The sequence below is a fragment of the Anser brachyrhynchus genome, assembly GCF_964034855.1.
Source record: "Anser brachyrhynchus genome assembly, chromosome: 4".
In the NCBI taxonomy this organism is placed as follows: Eukaryota; Metazoa; Chordata; class Aves; order Anseriformes; family Anatidae; genus Anser; species Anser brachyrhynchus.
In genome coordinates, this window is record NC_137698.1 from 64,093,088 (window position 1) to 64,113,749 (window position 20,662).

The window sequence follows — 20,662 nt, forward strand, 5'->3', positions numbered from 1 at the left end:
GTATTTGTTAAAAAGCCAATCCACTTATTGCATAAGATATTGTAGAGGTCATAAATACAGGTGCCTGTTTGTTTCTTGGGTAGGTTGTCACATCCATTTTGTACTCAAGATAGAATGTTTGAGTTGAAGCTTCGCAGCTGCAGATATTTGATTATCATATTTTATCTAAGCATTTGAATACAGCCAGTGTCTTGCCAGCTAGTATTATTATTCTATTTTGCATTCCCTGTACCTTAAATATTTCTACTGACATATATAAATCATCCAGACAACAGGGATGAGAAGTGCATCAGGTAGTCATCCAAACGCATTCACCCATGAAAAGGAAAATCAAGATTATTAAAATCATTCTGATATATATTTGTCTAACATATGTTTATTAAACTTGCTTTTAAAAAAGCTTAAGTAATAGTGTCCAAATTATTGCAGTTGTTAACTACAGCTTTTCTCTTCTCTTTCTGTCTTTCTTAGACCAAAAGGCCCAAAAGTTGACACAATACTCCAGCTACAGTTCTATCAATGCTGAGTAAAATAGAAAGATTCACTCCTGTATCATGTTTTCTTGTGCACCTTATACATCCCAATGATACTGCATTTTAATTGTGATATGGCATTTTGGGTTTGTGACTCATCTTTCTCACAACGTCCTCCTCTCCTGAACTACTTTCTAGCCAGTTGCTCCTCATTCTGTATTTGTGTAGTTCATAATTTTTGATAAAATATAGAACTCTGTACTTGTCCTTACTGAATTGAATCCCATTTTTTTTCAGGACATTTCTTCAATTTATCAAGATAATTTTGCACTTTAATCCTGTTCTTCAATCTAATTACAGCCTGGCCAGTTCTGGATCATCTAAAAATTTAATAAATTTATACTCTATTCCTTCTTCCAAGTCATAAGTGGAAATATTGGCTAGGCCCAGGACAAACTGGCTGAAATCTACTTATACATCCTTCTATTCTGACATTAAATTAAAAACAGTTTTGTATCCACCCTGTAGCAGTTTCACTTAGTTTTCTTGACTTGCTTATGAAAGTTTTATGTGAAGCTGGATCAAAAGACTTCTTAAGATACATGACCTCTATCATTTCTTCCTTATCGCTCCAACCTGTTAAAATAGTTTGACATGACTTTTTCTTGCAGATGCAAATAGACTAGGATTCCTCATCCTAGAAAAAAGACGGCTGAAGTCCTGGAAGGTGGGACAACAGTATAAAGTGAACAATTGTTCACTGTCCCTTATAAGGCAGACAAATGTCTTCTGAGATTTCAAGGCCTCAGCTGACTTCCACATCTCTCCCAACTGTATTCTTACATCTCCATTCCTGGGGCTACTACTAGTCGTATCTTCTCCTACTGCAGGAATATCGCTGAAGTAATAATTTTCTTTACGAGTATCTTTTGGAGATAAATAAAATTTTATATAGCCCAAAGGATTAACAAAATAATACAGGTTTTCTTCAGTTCAGCCCAATTACAGTAAATATACTCCTTAAGCAAGACGGTTGCTTATTTACACTGAGGGTTTCTGAGCCAGTTATGTTTACCAGCCAAGTGAGGGATGTTTACCAAGGACTAAAGAACTGTTTTCTGCTCTGTACCAGCTCTGACTGAAGAGATTTGCTCAGGTTCCCATGAGAGCTACACAACCTAGATGAAGACTAACAAGCAGTAGGTATGAGCAGGCTACAGGCACTGCCTGGTTTAAATCAAGAAGTTAATATTTGAGAATAAATATATATCTCATAAGTGGAGGAAAGTTTGGAGGCTAGAGGAGCTGTATCTCAACATTGGTTGAGCAAGGAGAAAAAGGATATATGAACAGGTTTTAAATGATGTTTGCATAATATACTGAAGGAGGGTTTGTGGGAAAATTAATCTCAAGTTCATGTATTCATGACAAAAGCATTGCAGGGTTATTCGTATGTTTCTAACATATTCAAAAGAATGGGGAGAGGGGGAACAAACAAACAAACAAAAACTTTTAATAGGAGAGTATTTTTTCACTGAAAACAAGACAATAGGAATGAGGCTGTCACCAAATATGAAGTTTAAAGTGGTGCTTCATTTTATCTTTCATGTCGCAAGTGTTTACTACTGGATTGAGATGGGAAAACTGTTCAACAATACCACTCTCTGTACCAGAAGTTGTACAGTAGTGAGCTAACCACATCACACTGCTAGTTCCTCTTAGTCCAGCCAAAATTTGACTATTTTGCTTGTAATCTTTAAATAAAATCTTTCAGGGCGACTATCACATGGTTTATGCTGTTTGACCACATAATACAGTGATGACCAGGCTCAGCCATGGCTTCTGAGTGTTAGAGAGCAAGCAGGCAGAAGCACAGAAATTGTATCACCACCAGCACTAATTAATTTCCTACCATTTAGATTCCTTTTTATTTTGACTTGTAATCCATTATTGTAATCATGCCCTAAGGTCAATCTTGGATATACAAAGCTTTGTAAGAAAACAATATATATTCTGTTCTCTTCTCTTTTTTATTAGTAAATAATCAGGGGTCCTGGAGGAACATAGAAACCTATCCAAAGTATTCTAGGGAAAAATAGGATTGCTTTACTCAGATGTTATTTATCCAGTAAAGTTGGTTATATTAACCAATAAGTTAATAGGTCTAATTTTCTAAAAGTCTACCTGAATCATAATTTAGACTATTCCTTTATGTTTCTCTATTAGAATTTTTATACCTTGTTATTATGAAATACTTGAGTAACCCGAGACAAAGAATGATAGCTCTTTATTTGTTCTTCTTTTCTGTCAGTCTCATATTCTCATTAGATTCTTGTTACCTATGCCATGACAACAGTATTCTAATTTATCTGTTTTTCTCTTCTCTGATAATGAATTAACGATGATGGGAACCATAGCAACTGAAGCAAAAACTTCATTAAGCAAGAACAATATTTCAGTTTACACTGTATAATGTGAAATTGTTTTCAGTAACAAAATCTTACACAGAATGATCATAACTAGAACAAAGTAAGCAGTTAAGCTGAACTCCAACGTAGAAGAGTCCATATTCCAAACTGTAAGATGTTGTACAAGTTTCCACCTTAATAGTAATCATCAAAGATTGCCTGTGAGTGGCAAAAATCACTCAAAAAAATTTAAGATTTCTAGAAAACATTTGTCAGCACCCACTGTGATTCGTCTTGAAATGTTATCACAAGCCAACAAAAATAGTTAACACCATCAAAACTTTGTATTAAAGAGGTTTTCCAGCTAAAGTAAATATAGTTTGAATGAAATACTGCTTAAAGCTTAGCCAGAAAAACATCTGATCCATCTCTCCATGTTTTTGAGGTTGCCAATAGCTTTGGTATTACAAAAGGATAGACAAGGGCATAAGACATACCTTAGAATATCTAAGGTTTTTATGATGATTTAGCCCTTCCAAATAAAGACTCACTCAACATGTCAAACTGGAGGCCTACCTACTCTTGCAAAAAACATGGAGTTAATAAGATACGACAAAACAATGTTAACAACATTTCCAACAATTTACTGTTCAAGAACTGCTTCAGAAGATAAAATAACTCAAAAAAGTGAATTAATGATAGGAGTAAACATCCTACCCAAAAAGATCTGCTGGTGCAGGCTTGCTGTAAGCAACAAACCAGCTTAGTTATTAAAGCACATGAACTGAAACAAGAGGAATTTAATTACCCTGTCATATAATGAGAAAGGAATGCAGGAGGGCAAGAAGTGTCCACCGATTTCTTTGAGTACGTTGTGAACATATTCTTTTTAATATATTTGAAAGATAAGGAAAGCATCCTCTTCTAATTAATAAGGCTGAATTAATTAAGAATGAGACAGAGGAAAACAACTTAGTGAGAGTAACCATAAAATTGGAGAGCCTGTGATTCATAAGAAAGAGAGAAGAGAGTAGCAAATTAAAACCACTTTGCATTTGAGGAAGACTGACTTCAATATGATCAGAGATCTGGTAGATATTAGCCCATGAGAACCAAGTCTAAGTATACATGACACAAAATGAGATCTAAAAGGACATAGAAAGCCCAAGTAAGCTTCCTAAGCATAGCGATTAGGTGAAGGCAAAGAAGGTATAATCTCTGTTGTTCAACAGGGAGGGACACTGAAGTACAATGAGAAACCTGGAGTGTTTAGTGGTTCTTTTACTCAGTTCTCAGTAAAAATATCATCTACAAATAAAGGACTAGCACATTTATTACTGGCAGCTAAAAAGATTTGATCTCAGGCTGGAACAGAGAAAGAGCAAAATGTGTAGAACATAGATGAAGAAGATGCTCTTAAATTGGCTAAGGTTGATAAATATCATGCTAGCATACTAAAGTAATATTAGAGCCAGTAATGGTTATTTCTGAGACTTCATGAACATATGGTGAACACAAGTGAGACACATGAAGATAGTAAAGGAGTAAACATAGTACTTGTCTTTTGAAGTGGGAAAAATAAGAAGAGAAAGCACTGAACATGAAGCACAAGAAAAGATACTCTGGATCAGAATAGAGGTCATTAAGCATAGCCAGTGGTACATATCCAGGTAAAAGCATAAGAAGTAGAGGGAAAGTGTGTAGTGGTACTTCCCAGCCTGCCAGGATCTAGTGGGAGGTGCTCAGGTGGTCCTGACAGTGGCAGGTGCTCGTAAAGAAGTATCTGTTTCTGTTTGCCTTGAATTAGTTACTGATCAGTTTTCTTTCATACTCCATATTGGAAAATAGAACCTATGAGTGCCATAGTTTTGTTTGAATTTTAAATGAGATTGGAGTAAACAAAATTTCAGAGGCTTGAAGGCCAAATATACATAGTGAAATAGAAACCAAGTGAATCAATGTCATAATCTTAAACTATGATTCTGGGCTTCTTTCTTAAATATGTCAAAGGGTAAATGTCACTCTAGAATATGCCGGAGAATCTCTTCAGATAGCAGCTCCTCAGTCACAAAGTAGTCAAATTTATACTGCTTCTGCACAGATAAAGGCAAAGTTTTTGCTTTGAATCTTGACCCTGAGCTCAAAAACGAAGAAGACTAAAAAGCTTCTAGGTAGCTATTATGCATAGAGATAATATAGCTGAAAAAAAAAATCATAAGTCAAGTTTACATGTGCTATTCTATTCATGAGATCCATTTTAACGGCTGTTAAGAGATGTCCTAGAGGTATCAACTCAATGTCATCGTAAAAGTTTAAACTAGATTTCCACAGATATCAACAGGAAAATCCAGGCAGTTTGGCTAAGTGGTTTTTGGAAAGTGTATTACTGATAAGTGCTATTATTGTAGTGATGTTTATAGTGCCATAATTGTGCTTAACTCAAGAACATTTACTTAAGTTATGGGTATGATAAATGTTTTTTGAAAACCTAAAGATCTTAGAGAGTTCAAGATAACTAAACAAATCATCAAGTACTTGATGGCTTCCATTGACCAAGAACACCTCAAACGACCTTTAAAAAGAAGTTATTTTAAAAAATCTGTTGTAAGAAGACTGAAAGATTTAAGCAACAATACGGTCAGTGAAGAAATATATAAGTTATAATCAAAACGTGGTCAATTTAAAATTATATACATGCATAATTTTGGAATGATTTTGTACAGGTTTTCTTTGTCTCTGATATGAATCATAAATTAAACATTATTATTTACTTTTGAAGATATACACTGTGCAATATTCAAGGATTATGTCACCTTTGAAATAATCTGTAAGAACCTCACTGTTATGTCTCTGAAGTAATAAATCTGCTTTAAATTTTAACAGTCTAAAATATCTGTAGAGAATTCCAGTAGAAAAGAAAGCCATAGATTTCAAATAAAACAAAGTTCCACAAAGTAGCTTCATAAATATGAAGGTTCAGCCATAGGGAGCCATAACAGTTTATAAAATGAACAGCTGAAACTGTCTGCCTGCTAGTTATCTGATAGTTGTGTAGTTTCAGAACCCTCTGACTTAATTGGAAGCACTCTTGCTCAGTTATCACAGCGCTCTAAGATAAAACACCTTCTTGTCTTTGAAGGAGTATGTAAATATTAACAGAGATCTAATCTCCTGGACAAGCACCAATCTGATTTCAAGATTAAATTTACTTGCTTTGGTTCCTAAATCAGAGTATAGGTGGAATTTGTATACCTACTGGTAAAAGTACAGGTATTTGGAAGATAGTCACAGTCAGTGATTGGATTATGGGGAACAAAAAGGAAACAGCTAGGACAAAAAACATGTTTTGTTTTGTTTTGTTTTGTTTATTTCTTGAGACTTTTATATCACAAAGCATTCTGCCATGGGAATAGGAAAATTTCATCTTTGTTTTAAAGCTCTGGTTATGAAGGCACACCATTTATTCTCTGTCAATCCATCTTATATATCTTCTTTTCTAATCATGCCACACGTTATTGCATTGTGGTTACTTTAGCAGGGGAAAAAAAAAAAGAAAAAAAAACACACACCAAAAAAAAAAAAATGCCCTGAAGCCACAGTTTATCATAGTAAGTTAAAACTTTAACTGTGACTGTGATTAATAACTTTTTGAAACACTGAGAATTATGTGCTGCTCTGTCTTTATCCTGGAAAGGAAAGATAATTTCTTCAACATTTTAGATAACATATGCTGTTCTGGAAGAATTTCAAAGGTAATCTTAATAGATAGATATTTTACATTTCTAGGATACTCATCCACATAATATCTTTTTCCTCTGTGAAGTGAAAGGGTTAAGGCATCCCCTACAGAAGAAAGTAACAGTTTTGCTACTTAAAAATACCTTTCAATTTCAAGAGGAAGCATGCTGATACTATTTTTTGATGCTCCTTTTCTCCAGTATAAAATTGTTGTACTAAACTTTTGTGATGAATCCATAGTGGTCTGTTGTGGCTAAAAATATAAAATAAAATAAAATAAAATAAAATAAAATAAAATAAAATAAAATAAAATAAAATAAAATAAAATAAAATAAAATAAAATAAAATAAAATAAAATAATAAAATAAAATAAAATAAAATAAAATAAAATAAAATAAAATAAAATAAAATAAAATAAAATAAAATAAAATAAAATAAAGTAAAGTGTTAAAAAAACAAATCATTCTCTTTTTTAACAAAAGAAAAAAAAAAGTGAGAAAAACAGATTTGTATTGGTGAACTTCATGTTGAATGTGGCCATTAGAAAACACAATGAATTTTTAAGCAGGGCAAGAAAGTTCTGTTAAAAAACACAGGAAAATGTTATCTTCAGAGACATAACCATGCTTTATCATTTCTTAGGATGATCTTAGGCTGATAAAACAGAAGCAGTATTAAACAGGAGCAGAGGAAGACTATGGGCCTTAACACATTTTCATACTGCTGCAGCAGCACAAATCTTTGTGTTACAGAAGTAGAAGGCATCAAAGAATCAACAGAAAGTGTAATTTTTTTCCAGATGTTGAGCATATGTAAGAAAGTAGCATGAACTCACTTAGTTTGAGTGTGTAGACACAGGTAAGGTTTCATGAATATTTAAGAGCAAAGAATATGTTTCAAACTTTGCCAAGATCTTTGTAGAAAAACAGTTTTGAGTATGAGGCTTCACCATGCCAATGGCTATGGTGTGTACTTTATAATGAAGTCATGGGTACAAAACCTGAATGCTAACTCCGGAGCTGGGGAAGATAGACTAGTAAACTGGAGGTTTTGTTGATGAATTAAATCCCACGATGTTCAGGAAAAAAATTGAAAAAATTATGGGTTTTGAAAGACCCAAAGGCCACTTCCCACATTTTTAACACTTTGAAAAGCCAAAAGTATGTTGGTACTATTCCTGAAGTAGAGCTGGATATCGTTAACTGTATGATGCATGGGGAGAAGGCAGGTTTTTTGGGGAGGTGTTAAGCTAATCAAAACAACATATTTGACCTCTAAAAAGAGCTGGCTCATTGCAACCAACAGGATGTTAAAATGTTGAGAGAAGCCTGCATCCTCTACAAATAGCAATGAAAGAAGTGGCTGTGACAGTGGGAGCTAGAAAACAAACTGAAGGTTTTCCTTGGAACTAGAATTTTTCCATGCTGACCTCAGGCTTACATTTTTATCCCCTCAACCAGAAAAATTCTTTTACCAGATAACAACCTCATGTAGAAAAAGTGATATTCTACCCAGGTTATTTGGGGTAAATATTACTTGCGATAAATATTTAGCTAGAGTTTGCTGCTGGACTATTAACAGATCCCCTACTTTCAAATTGTCTTCACTGGTGAAGTTAGACTTTGTAAATTTATCCACTAGTTTTATTCTGCCATGGGTGACTTGTCAACTGTATCAAAAAGTAGCCGTGATGTTAGATTTTCCTGCTATTAGTTTTATTATCTCTAAGAACTAGTAAGGAAAGGCTGTTCTACCCAAAATGTAGAATCTCTGTGAGTATGATTGTGAGGAAGGCTGCAGGGTTACCTGACCATGCTCATGTATAGAAGCTTTTTGGGTAGAAATAATGCAATTTTCTGTAGAACAAACTCAAGATCAGCAAGTAAATTTACAGTCATTATTTTACATGTCTGAATCTGTGTGAAGATAAAACCAAGCTATGCAATCCTGGACACCTTGTAATCTGTACTGAAAACTCTGGCTTACTCATGAGCCTCTGTACAGCTTCTAGAGTTAGCAGGTTATATGAGGGTTGTTTTTGATAGCACCTCCCATCTCGCATACTTATGTTATACATCTGGTGTTAAAGGGTTATGGCAAATCTCAGGTAACTCTGGAACGAAATAAAGTGAACAGTCTGTGAAGCCTGACATTTCTTTCATAGGAACAGTCAGCTGCTGGTCAAGAATATCAGTGTATATCTTCAGTGAAGGCAGGAAAGGTCAAGGTTTCCTGCTTAGTAAATAAAACCAATGAACAAGTTATTTCTGTGAGAAAGAAGGTATTCATTTATGATGACATAAAGATTAAATTTTCTGCCCTATTGTTTCTGAATTATTTTACAGTAAAATTCAGGTAGGAACCAAACCTGTTTGGTCCTGGCCTCATCAATGACTGCTATGACTTATTTGAATATGGCTTTATTATTATTATTATTATTGTTATCTATTATTATTACTATCTATTATTATTATTATTATTAGCTGTCTTCCAAGACTTCTTGCAAATGGTTTGATATATTTGGGAGGTATGCACAAGAAAGTTTTTGGAAGGACTATTTTCTCAGAACTGCTTTCATGTTATTTATATGCATCCAATCTGTTACAGCTGTTACAGAGCAGCGTCTGAACCTTCACACAGCTTTTGTGATATTTGTGAACCTCCTCACACTGTTTATTGAGAGGACCTGACAAGCTATATTCTGCCAGATCAGAACATTAGTGTCAGCAGGGTGAGCAAACTGAGGAAGACTGAATGGCCTGCATGAAAATTGAAGGCATTATTTTGTCTAGAAAGGCTACTGAAAATATCAGCTTTGAAAACTTGAAAGCTTTAGTCTGTTGCTTAGACCCTCTGCAGGAGTGCTGTAGAGAAGTAATCATCCAGCAACCAACCTGCATCAGGAATAGAAGACAGAGCTGACAGAGACTTAAAGGACTTTTCCAACACGTATCCATTTTTTTGAAGGTCAAATAACCATTGGAAACTTTTCTCTATAGAGAAAATAAAGTTAGAAAATATGATCTTGATGTTCTTTTTTCCTGGAAATATGGTGTCTGCCATTGCAACCACTAGTAACATTGGCTTAAGGAACCATTTTCAAATGGATTTTTCTTGGTTTATGGAGGGCTTATAAGACAGGCCACTGTTTTCATTCAGTGTGAGAAATGTGATTAATTGTAGGTGACTTTGATGGATGCTGCTTCTGAAAGCAATTAAATTGAGAAGGGACTTAATCAATTGTTTATGAGTATCAAATCCACAGATTGGAACAAGTATATCCAGGACAAAAAAAAAAAATTATCTTTGCAAGCTAAGCATCAGACATGTAAAAATCTTTAGAAACAAGGTGGAGATCACAACACTGATCACTGAGTGAAGCTGTCAATCTTGAATTCTCTACAGAAGCTCTGAAGGTGATACCAACAAGCCAGATAGTTCCTCCATGTCAGAACTGAGAATTTTAGGGCTTAAGAACTGAGCTGTTCCCTTCAGGCCAACTAGGAGTTGAAGCTTTGAAAAAAAACAACAGTAGGATATCAAAAGAGAGAACTTCTTTGTTGGAGGCTCCTGGGTCCATGAAAACATAGCTTAGTTGAGAGGTGAGAATCTGCTTCTTTCACAGCTCTGTATCAAAACCCTAAAAAAGCCATGGCATTCGGCTCCTGGTGTTTTAAGTAGTGACCAGCTCTCAAAAAGGCTCTTGGTGAATTACTTTTGACAGCGAACCTGGCAAGGCAAGTGAACACACATACACACACACACAAAAAGCCAAATTCATTAAAAATCAAACCAGGCTTTTTAAAAAGAAAATTGTTTTTGAAACAGCCAGCAAGGTTTACCAGGACTGTTTTTTTGTTGTTGTTTTTGTTGTTGTTGTTGTTTTCCATCCTTCTGATAACAATGCTTTTAACCAGCGAGTGGTGGAGTGTGAGGAATGGAGGAGGTGCAGCCTGCCTGGGACGCAGCCACCAGCTGGGGCAATTAAGGCCACTTCTGTTGCAGAGGAAAATAGCAGAGTCACAGGCATTTACCTCCTGGATGCTGAAACAGAGACCAGTCTGCAAAGAACAGATTTAACTGAATGCATAAAAGCCAAACTTTTCACCTCTGCGCTTTGTAAATATCGGATGTATGTGAGGCAGGATGATTCGCACAAAAGAAAAATGAGTGTGCCTCTATGGAGCAGGAGAGGCATGAGAACTGCCAAACTTAAGAAATGCCAAATAATTGCAGTTTTGTTGTCCAGGAAGTATTGGGAAGTGTGAATAAATATTACAGGACAAGGAAACACTGAAGTACTGCTAAATAAGCTGGGCTGATCTCAAATATATTTCTTCTCAGAATGATAAATGAGGTTTTGTGTATAAAGGCTTAGTTGTTAATTATTTTAGTGTACTCAGTTTGGTACAGAGTATTACCCAAGTTCTTTTCACAACTAAAGTCTGGGAAAGTTTTGCACAAATGCCATTTCTAAGTTAGATATATCTGGACCAAATGTTCCAGAAACTGCACTTTCAATACGTCACAAAAATCTAATAGACATTGGACATGACTGGAGATCTATTCATGTGTTTCCTGCCTCCTCTTTTAAAAGCTGAAAACCACTGAAAGTATTCAACCTCAGTATATGATATTCTTGTACTCTTAATATCTATATTTTTGATATTGAACAATATTCTTTTTGTTATTGTAAATAAAGTGATTCTTTACTGTTGCATTGTATAATCTCTTTGAACTAGTCCATTGGGATAAAGAAACATCATAGTAGTGAAAGGCAGGCACCAGCAGTCTTTGAGTATATCTCTTTTAGTGAGAAACATGATAAAAAGATCCATTGCAAGAACACAGGTCCAGACTTGCTGGAATGTTTGTAAACAAGTCTGGGCATGTCCTACATTTTATGTTTTAGTTTTATAAACTACAGCACCAGCCAATTGTGCTGCACTAAACCAACCAAATATAGTCCTTAACTCTGTTCAGAAGATAAGCCCTTGCCATGGCGATGTAGGAAAACACATGGAGATTAACAGAGGTAACTGAGCAGGGGTCTTGCAATAGTGGAGTGCGCAGTGTAGCACCAGAGGCATTTTTGTTTAAAATTCATAGCTTTTCTGGGAAAGGAAGCACAGGTTGTGAATGTTCATACAAATCAAAGTATTTCCAGCCTTTGTTTCTGCCAGGTACACAGCAAGCCATGCTGTGAGCGTATTCGTGTGGTTTGCCAAGGCCATAGACAGATGTTTTCCAGGTCTCGCTCTGCTGATTGGAGGTGGTATATTGCCTTCTGCCCAGTTAGAAGTACTGCCCCCACAGATCTACTGGCTGGGGGCTCTTCGGATGCTCCCTCTCCTACCTCAGGTAAAGCCACCTGACCCATCTTTATTGGCAGGTTAATGTTGCTGGCTGGCTTTGCCAGATAAGATATGCTTAACAGTGCTTCAGCTGGCCAAACTGTGAGAACAGGAGCAGTGCAAAAATGGTGGACAACCAGGATGGCACCATCTTCAGCTGGTACTGCTGTTTGCAAAATGAAGATCTGCCTGTGATTTCTGTACATGGCTTTGAAATAGTCAGCTTTTGGGGAAACTATTGCAGGGTATCAAGGTAGATAAAGTACCAGAACCCAAAGACACCTCATGGCATAGCTGTGTGCTGTTCATATTTCCATGCTGACACCACCACATTGTTTTTCCAATTTCTTTCCATAACGTTGACCACATTGCCATAAACAGTGAGTAGTACTGAGCTCTGAGTGAACACATTTGTCCTCCTAGGTTGCCAAAACTCATATCCATCAGTATATTCTTTTTCTCAAAATATTAATAGAACTCAGTTTTACACATCTTAGTTACTTATCAGTTTTATAGGTAATGTGCAGCTTCTAATCTGATTTTAGAGGTCTAATATCATATCCATAAAATTAATATGATGATATCAAGTTTAAGGAGTTTTTAACACAGTTTTCATAAACATCATCATCTGGAAACTTAGTTAGTAAAGATCATCAGTGCCCCCAAAACAAAAACTTCCAGTAATTTCTGTCATGAAGGATGACATTCCCACTCCTCTCCCACTGGTCCAAAACAGCACTACACTAATGGTTATCAAACCTTCTTCAAAACCCAGCATAGATTTCCTTATGACAAAGTGAGAAGTGATTAGATCTTTCAGTGACACTTTTGATTAAAGCCAAACTATAAAGACAGTCTATGTCCTAAAAATCCTTTTCTCCCCTTCTTCCACTTTTAAATCATCTTTTCTGTATTTGACCAAAGAAAACTCCAGGCAGTAATGAAAGAAGGTCTTAAAGTATGGTGCAGCAGCAATAGTACCTGTATCTCTTTATCTCTTTTCATATCAATGGCATTCAATAATTTGTTTTGTTTTGTTTTATTATTGTCATTTTGTTTTGTTTTGTTTTGTTTTTTGGCAAAACCTTTTTGTTCTCTATAGGCACTGGAACCTTCATCTACCTTCATTGTGCCCACCAGCTTATCTGTTTTAAATCCCTCTTTCTTGCCATCCATGTTCATTGATTCATGGTCTTTGTGCAAGAGGACAGCACAAAGCTGTGTAGCGAGGGGGTCATCATTGTAATTGATCATTGATTACTTAAAGAGCATAGCTGTTTCTTTAGTTGATGAGGCCATCTTTCAGACAGACATCCACTCTGAAAATAGAAACTTGTGGTAATTTACCAGACCCTTTTTATATCCTTTATCAGGATTGGTTTTACCTTTTATTGTCCTGCAATACTTCAGCATGGCATTAGGTCCCTGCAATGGGTGCCACACAGTGCTTTACCGACTGATAAAGACAATGCCTTGATGATTAGATATCTTTGAATATTGACCTGTAATGAGAAACATAAAAAACTTGGTTGGCTTTTCTATTGAAATATATATATATATATGCTTGGGTGTGTTGGAAATAATATATATAATATATATATTTATTTTTTTTTTTACTAGAGAAAACTTCCTCTCTTCCTACCATACATTATTTTGAGCTTTCACTCCTGCTGACAGAAAGAGGATACAAATAGTTTTTAGAAATCCACAAAGATAAAAAAAAACAGCAGGGATTATTAAGCTCTTTTTCTTTGCATGCTGGAAAATGTTCTGCTTCAGCATCTCATTAATAAATCTTTATTTTGTTTCTAATTCTGCATGTGAGTGAGGCCCATTATGTTTATTTTAGCAGACAACACTATGGCTAAAAGACATTTCCACAGGAGGATATGTTAAAGAGTATGTGTCACACCTTGGATGAAACAGATTTTTAAGGAGTGAAACATCTCTTTTTAGCAGCCAAAAAGTACAGAAAAAGTTTGAACAGAAAACAAATAATTTTCAGAGTGAGATTCTCTACTTCCTCCAAACCAGAATGAAAATAAAAGGCACAAAACTCTCCGTTCAGAAGACGCACGTTGGCAAGAAAACTGAATATGATAAAAGTATCCTTGCACAGTGGTGATGAGAAGCATGTCTTTCGAGGGATAAATGTTCTGTGTAATGTGCTTTGGCCTGAGACCTAAAATGTGAGATGACTGAGAAGTATCTGTAGCCTTGAAAGTTAACTGCAGGTTATTCACATATTCTGTCAGTTGTTTTGCAGAGTAGCTGAAGTTGGCCTAAGTCAGCAACACACAGAAGGGAAGTGACTGTTTTAACCACTTATATTAAAGAAAGAAAGAAAGAAAGAAAGAAAGAAAGAAAGAAAGAAAGAAAGAAAGAAAGAAAGAAAGAAAGAAAGAAAGAAAGAAAGAAAGAAAGAAAGAAAGAAAGAAAGAAAGAAAAGAAAGAAAGAAAAGAAAGAAAGAAAGAAAGAAAGAAAGAAAGAAAGAAAGAAAGAAAGAGAGAAAGGAAGGAAGGAAGGAAGGAAGGAAGGAAGGAAGGAAGGAAGGAAGGAAGGAAGGAAGGAAGGAAGGAAGGAAGGAAGGAAGGAAGGAAGGAAGGAAGGAAGGAAGGAAGGAAGGAAGGAAATGTCATAGAATGTGCAAAAGTTACTGCTGTAGCCTGGAGGCAGTCATCTCTGGATACCAATAGCAGAGGAATGGAAAGTCCACAACAATCCCATTATAATCAGTACTGCTGAGCAACTTAAATACAGGGGTTGCTGCCAAATTCACAATAATAAGTGAATTAGATGTGTTTGCTGCTTGGGAAAAGCTGGGTGGGGCTGTACATATGTAACATATAAGTAAACTGAGAAGGCCTAATAGCACACAGACAGATCTTTTAAAGTTACATGATAAACAGTGATAGGTGAAATTTTGTATTAATAACTGCAGCTGTAAATCTATGGATGCAAAATTGTTAGCAGCTACTCAGACTTCTATTGATAGGGATATAAAAATAGACCTTTTTCAGCTGTTGTGTACTGTTAGCTGTTTCCGATGGGCAAAGTGCTGAATCTGGTGTTTTCTTTCTTTCTTTTTTTTTTTTTTATTTGTGATCCAGAATTATATAGTGTAGTCATACTGACATTTAATCTTATTATTGTCCTGAAATACTTGCTCACCAGCTGCAAAAGAACAACATTTTATTTGCCTTCATGTACTGTATGACTTCCTATAGATGAAATGATATTTATGTTTGGCAAACACTCCAGTTTATATCTCAGGTAAGATGATGTGTTTAGCAAGAATCAAAGACAATCAGAAGGAAGGTTGCTCTACACCAACAGATGAACCGTCATTCAGTCATTGCTAGGAAGGCTGCAGGAGTCTCAGCAGTCAACATGGGTGACAGTGCTTTTTGTTTGGTTGAATTTGGTTTTGTTTTTCTGTGTTTTTTTTTCTCTTTTTTCTTTTTCCTTTTTTTTTTTTCTCAGAAAAATGTTTACCCAAGTTATGCTACAGACACATCTTTCCTGGTAGTATAAAACAAGCTGCTGCAACACACTGCAGATTTGTTATTAGGAAAACACATGAACAGACAAACCGATTCCCATTCTAGTCAGGGAAAGCTTGGCTAGATCAGAGTCTGAACCCTGGAATACTTGCTCAGAGGTCACAAATCTTGGGGTGAACAAAGAAAAGGCTGATGTTACAGGAGAGGAAATTGGCAGATGGAAGCCAACAGACCTGCTAGCTGAAGCCTAGCAATTTGTGCCTGCCAAGCTCTGTATGAGAAAAGGTGGCTTCTTTGTCTATCACTACTCTTTGTTGTTTTAGTTCTTACTGTAGGAAAGAAAGCAAGTGTGATGAGAAAATGGTGCTGCTGAAGTGTTTGTATAAGGGCCAAATTCACTGCCAATATAAATCAACATGAACTACAAGCAATGGAGGTAACCCAGGGGCAAGTCTACCATCCTTTATTTTTCAGCTGTTTTGGTACGTACTCATTAGACAGAGAGGCTTGCATTAGCCCATTAGTGTATGCTATGTTTTAATCAATTTAGTATGCATTACATTCATTGTGATGTAAAAACTATTAATTATGAGGGCTGAGGGAAGGGGAAGCATTCATTTCTTTATTCATTTCTTTTTATTATTATTATTATTCATTTGTTTGGATACACATAGAGTTCCTTTTTTTTTTTTTTTTTTTCCTTTAAACACTCACTCTGTTTGTCTTAGGGAACATTCAACCAGAGCTCTGAAATACAGACTGACCCTCTCCCCACACTGCAGTAGGTGGGAGCTCATCCAGCTCATGCTCTGGGCTAGCTAAGCTTTATACCTGCCCTTTTGCAGGGCTCATCTGTTCATTGAGTGTTGCCCTAATGCAGCTACATGGACATTGACTCATACCAGCTAAAAACATACACTGGCTTGTGTGTTGTTACTCATTACTATACAGTCCATGTATCTGGCAGGCAAAGCAATAGCAACACATCCAGCATGTCAAAATGTTCATGAAACCCCCAGCTGAATCACATACATGCTGTTATTCATGGATTGAAGCAGGGTTGGAACATTTATGGCTTTGTTCTTCATTTTTACCATTTCTGTTTCTTGGTTTGTGAATGTTCTCATTAGGTTTCCATTTCTTAACAACTCCCTTTCTCTGCTTGTTAGTCCATCTGGTAACAGCCCTTCTGTCAACTTTTACAACATCACATTGCAGGGAGGATACAAATATCCTTCCCTTCTAGGATACGAATTTCTCTCACTCGTTTGAATTACTTATTCCTAGCCTGCAGCAAAAGGCAGTTGTGCTGTGCACCATTAAGCATGCTTCCATGTTGAGTTTTCTTGGGAGGATGTGAGGGAATTTTCTCCCTAAATTTCTGCTGTGAAATGTTTCTTTCTTGTCTGATTTAAATCTTATGCAATCTTCCTCTTATTGACTTGTCTTCAGCTTGCATTCTTACTTTTTTTTTCCTCATACTTATTGTTTTCTGTGCCAAAAATCACAAATTATGGCAAGAGAGATAGATTTTGAGATTATTTTTTTTCACATCGCTTTCACTATTTTTTTGCTGACGTGGTTATGTCGGGTTCTTCTTCTTTTGCAAATGGCCTTTAAAGAAACAGCAGAACTGGAGGGTACAAAGAAGGCTCCTGATGTTTTTATGAGATCTTCACACACCCTGATCATCAGTAATTAGAACACAGAGCGTGAGCTCTTCCTATCTCACATGATTATCCTTCTGACAATGAAAGAGGCCACACTATACAAGATGGTTCAAACCCACCAAGATGGGTTTTGCTGTACCAATGAGCAAATTAGCACAATGTTACATGAAGTATACATTGACACATTCTTTTACAGTTCTCATATAGTCCTATGCTGTCTGATAAACTATGAAAATAATTGGAAAGCCATGTAAATAATTTAAACCAGGAGCAGTAAGACATCAGAACAGTCTGATAGCAGGATGCTTTACAGAGCATTCAAACAATTCACTCTTCTTTTCTTGTTGTATCACTTATGTCATTAAAAATAATAATAATAATAATGATTCCAGGTAGTTTGAGTGATTAGATTATCAAAGGTTCATAACCTAGAAAGGAAAATGCAAGAAATTCAGATGTGTATCATGTAGTGTCCAATCTTTACTCATTAACCTGCATAATTATATTCTATTTTTAGTGGCAAATATTTTTATTAATGAAAGATACCAGCTTGTTTTGCCAAAAGTAAGAGTATTGGATGAACAGAGGGAAAACATATTTTGAAGAATGATTGTGAAATCTTAATAGTTTTAATTATCCATTTTTACACTCTTTTTGTTCACTTTTATAGCTAGCTAACTCAACAAATATTTTCTTACACGAGTATGTATGGAAAGTAACTTTAAACCTCCTTGTTGTTTCATTATGAAACAAATAAAAAAAGAGGATGAATGAGAAAAAATTTGGGAGGAATTAACTGCAACAGCATTGTTGAGGTCAGACAAACGAGGGAGAAAAATTCTATCCACACTGACCTACCTCTAAACAAGCCAGTTCCAATCCTGGGATCAGGACAGCTAGGTCAGCACAGAGCTGTGCCAACTGAATGGAGCTAACTTATTTATACAGCCTCTGGGACCTAAGTGAGCACGCAGTGTGGCACTGCGCCATGCAGACATACCGTCCTTCTTCTTGGGCTATCTTGGCTATCTCTCCCATGGCACAGTGTTATTTAATATAGACGTGTCCATAGGTGACCAACCAGCCCAGGCAGCGAGCAAATTCCAAGCAGCAAATGCTCAGACAAAGGGCTATAATCATTTATGAATGCTCTGTGAGCACAGATATTTGTTCAGATGAACTGCTAAATAACAAACAAATGGGAAAAATCTGGGACCTTATTATAGACAATATATTAGCAGAGAAATGAGCTAACTTCAGCCTCCTCTCCCCAGTTTGTTTGCTGCTGGCATATCAGCCAGCTGCCAAAAGTATAGCTGCATTTTCTGAACCTTGTTTTAATATTCAGAGGAGCTTTATGTTCCGTTATTTTTCTTGTAACTCTTACGTGCAGGGTACTGCATACAATACATTTTGCCCTCACTGTTGAGAAGTGTGAAATACACAACAGTTCCTTTTGATATATTTCAAACATACTGTTGTGTTCACCCATACAGAAAGCACTTCAGCGAATGTACTCTGCTGGTCTATTCATCTTGATGCAGAGGTCTGTTTGGAGTTTCACACTCTTCAGTCATTACTTATATGCTTTAACACACAGTGAATTGCTTAGTAGTGCCTGAAGATCTTTCAATCTTGGGAAAAAAAAGGTTTTATTTTTAGATCACAATCATTAATAACAACTCAAATTGACAAAAGGTTTTGAGAGTATAGCTGGATGTAAGCACACATATGTACATATTTGTGGAGAAAGAGAGACACGAGCACATGCTCGATCGTCATTCTAAAGGCCAAATCCAGCTCTCAGAAAGCCACAGAATAACAGAGCCAGTCAGGATGGATGGGACCTCACAGCATCTTCGTTACAAAGTCCTGCTCAGAGTAGGGTCAGACATGACATCTCACCAGGTTTCTTGGGGTTTCATCCAGTCAAGTCTTGAAAACCCTTCTTCTATCTTCTCATTTTTTAAGAAGCCTGAGAAGAACTTAAGAGTCATGTAGTAACTTCAGAAAGCATTTGATATTTGGACTATTTCATGCCTGTTACATAAAACTGCTTCATCTCCATGTATGGTCTTTGGAAAGAATAAGAAATATATATTCCTCAAAATATAATGTATTTTTGGAAAATTATTTTATGTTAGTCATAAAAATCTTTGATACATATTCTTTTATTAAGACATAATTAGAAATAGGTCATTTTCAAATAATAATTTTCATATCCAGCAGTTGTTTTTCCCTCAATTCTCATAAACTAAGTCGCGTGATAGTGATTTTCCCTTATGTGGGAATGAAGCTACTTTGGTCCTATGGACAAGTGGAATCAAAAAGAGCTGGGTGATTAGGGAAAAATCACCTTACTTTTTCTGCTGTCATTTCCCATGTTCAGCAGAGGGTGATGGTACTACTTCATTGCTTGTTTAAGTGGAGTCTTGTTTAAGTGTCAAGTACACATTCCTAACAGCTAATTCGGCCAAATTCTACTCCTGTGTGTATGACTCCTGTTAAATTCAACAAAATGTCATAGTGTGTAAGAAAGACACATTTTACTCCATGAATTTTTGGTTGTTTTGTGTTTCTGTTGTTGTTTTGTTTTAGGGTTGTTTGGTGGGTTTTTTGTTTTGTTTTGTTTTGTGTGTGTGTGCTTGTTTGTTCTTGTTTTTTTAGTTGGTTTTTTTTTGGGGGGGGGGTTGATTGTTACTGTTTATTTTGTTGGTTTGTTTGTTTTGATGATACCATACCAGAGAAGATGAGCTTGAGCAGTTCTACTGTCAGCTACTGATGCAAGGAACAATTTTCAAGTTGTATGACAAAGATTTTCTATCTAAGTCATATTTAACCTGAAGCATCCTTCTGGACTGTATTCTGTATTTCGGGTCTGTTATGTGCTTTGAAAAGAAAGCCACTCTTCTGGAAGCTCAGAACTTTTATGCCTATAATGTTATGCCCAGTGAGACTATGAGATCCCATGACATGGGGGCAGAGTAGGGGACAGCACCCAGCCGTACAGCTCAGGAGACACGGTACTCTTGGCCGGAGTCAAGGTGAAGCACCTGCAGCTGCTGAGCAGCCTTGGTGAGCATCTCTGGATGTATGCAGTACCCATTTCTCAAATATAGAGAAAAGTGATGATCTCCTGAGAACAGGGGGGCTGCCAGAGCTATTGTGAAGGAGATAAAGCCTCTGTCAGACCCTCAGGAAATCCATATCTGAAATGACCAGCTTGGTGTTTGCAGGATGGAGGCCAAAACTGCATGGAATTTAGTACAAATCAATGTATTATTGCAACAGCTATATCTTTCTAGTCCTAGAAGAAAAATCAAGCTTCTATGGTCATGGTTTACAACTATAAGGCAACACAATCTTGGGCAGATTTTTTCTAGTTTGGATCAATTTAAGTACAATAGATGAATTGTAAGAACTTTTCTATCTCTAAAATGTAGAAGTTGTAAAAGTTGTTACTAAAATTATTGTTTTTAGGTTTTCTGAACACTCCCAGCCATTCCTTTGCTTCA

The 20,662-nt window shown here is 36.1% G+C and overlaps 1 protein-coding gene across 8 annotated transcripts in view; it reads left to right on the forward strand.

The window, feature by feature from the left end:
• LOC308194188 (uncharacterized protein) overlaps positions 1 to 20,662 on the forward strand; it is a 208,397-nt gene that overhangs the window by 158,857 nt on the left and 28,878 nt on the right. For 5 of the 8 annotated variants that reach the window (XR_013950375.1, XR_013950376.1, XM_080589715.1 and 2 more), the window contains one exon: positions 9,227 to 11,477. The exons of the other annotated variants lie outside the window; for them this stretch is intronic. Coding sequence is in view for 3 of the 5 variants with exons in the window: in XM_080589715.1 (XP_080445841.1) it covers positions 9,227 to 9,299 (73 nt within the window). In the remaining 2 variants the exon portion in view is untranslated. Of the gene's footprint in view, positions 1 to 9,226; positions 11,478 to 20,662 lie in introns of those variants that run through there. 8 annotated transcript variants of the gene reach the window in all.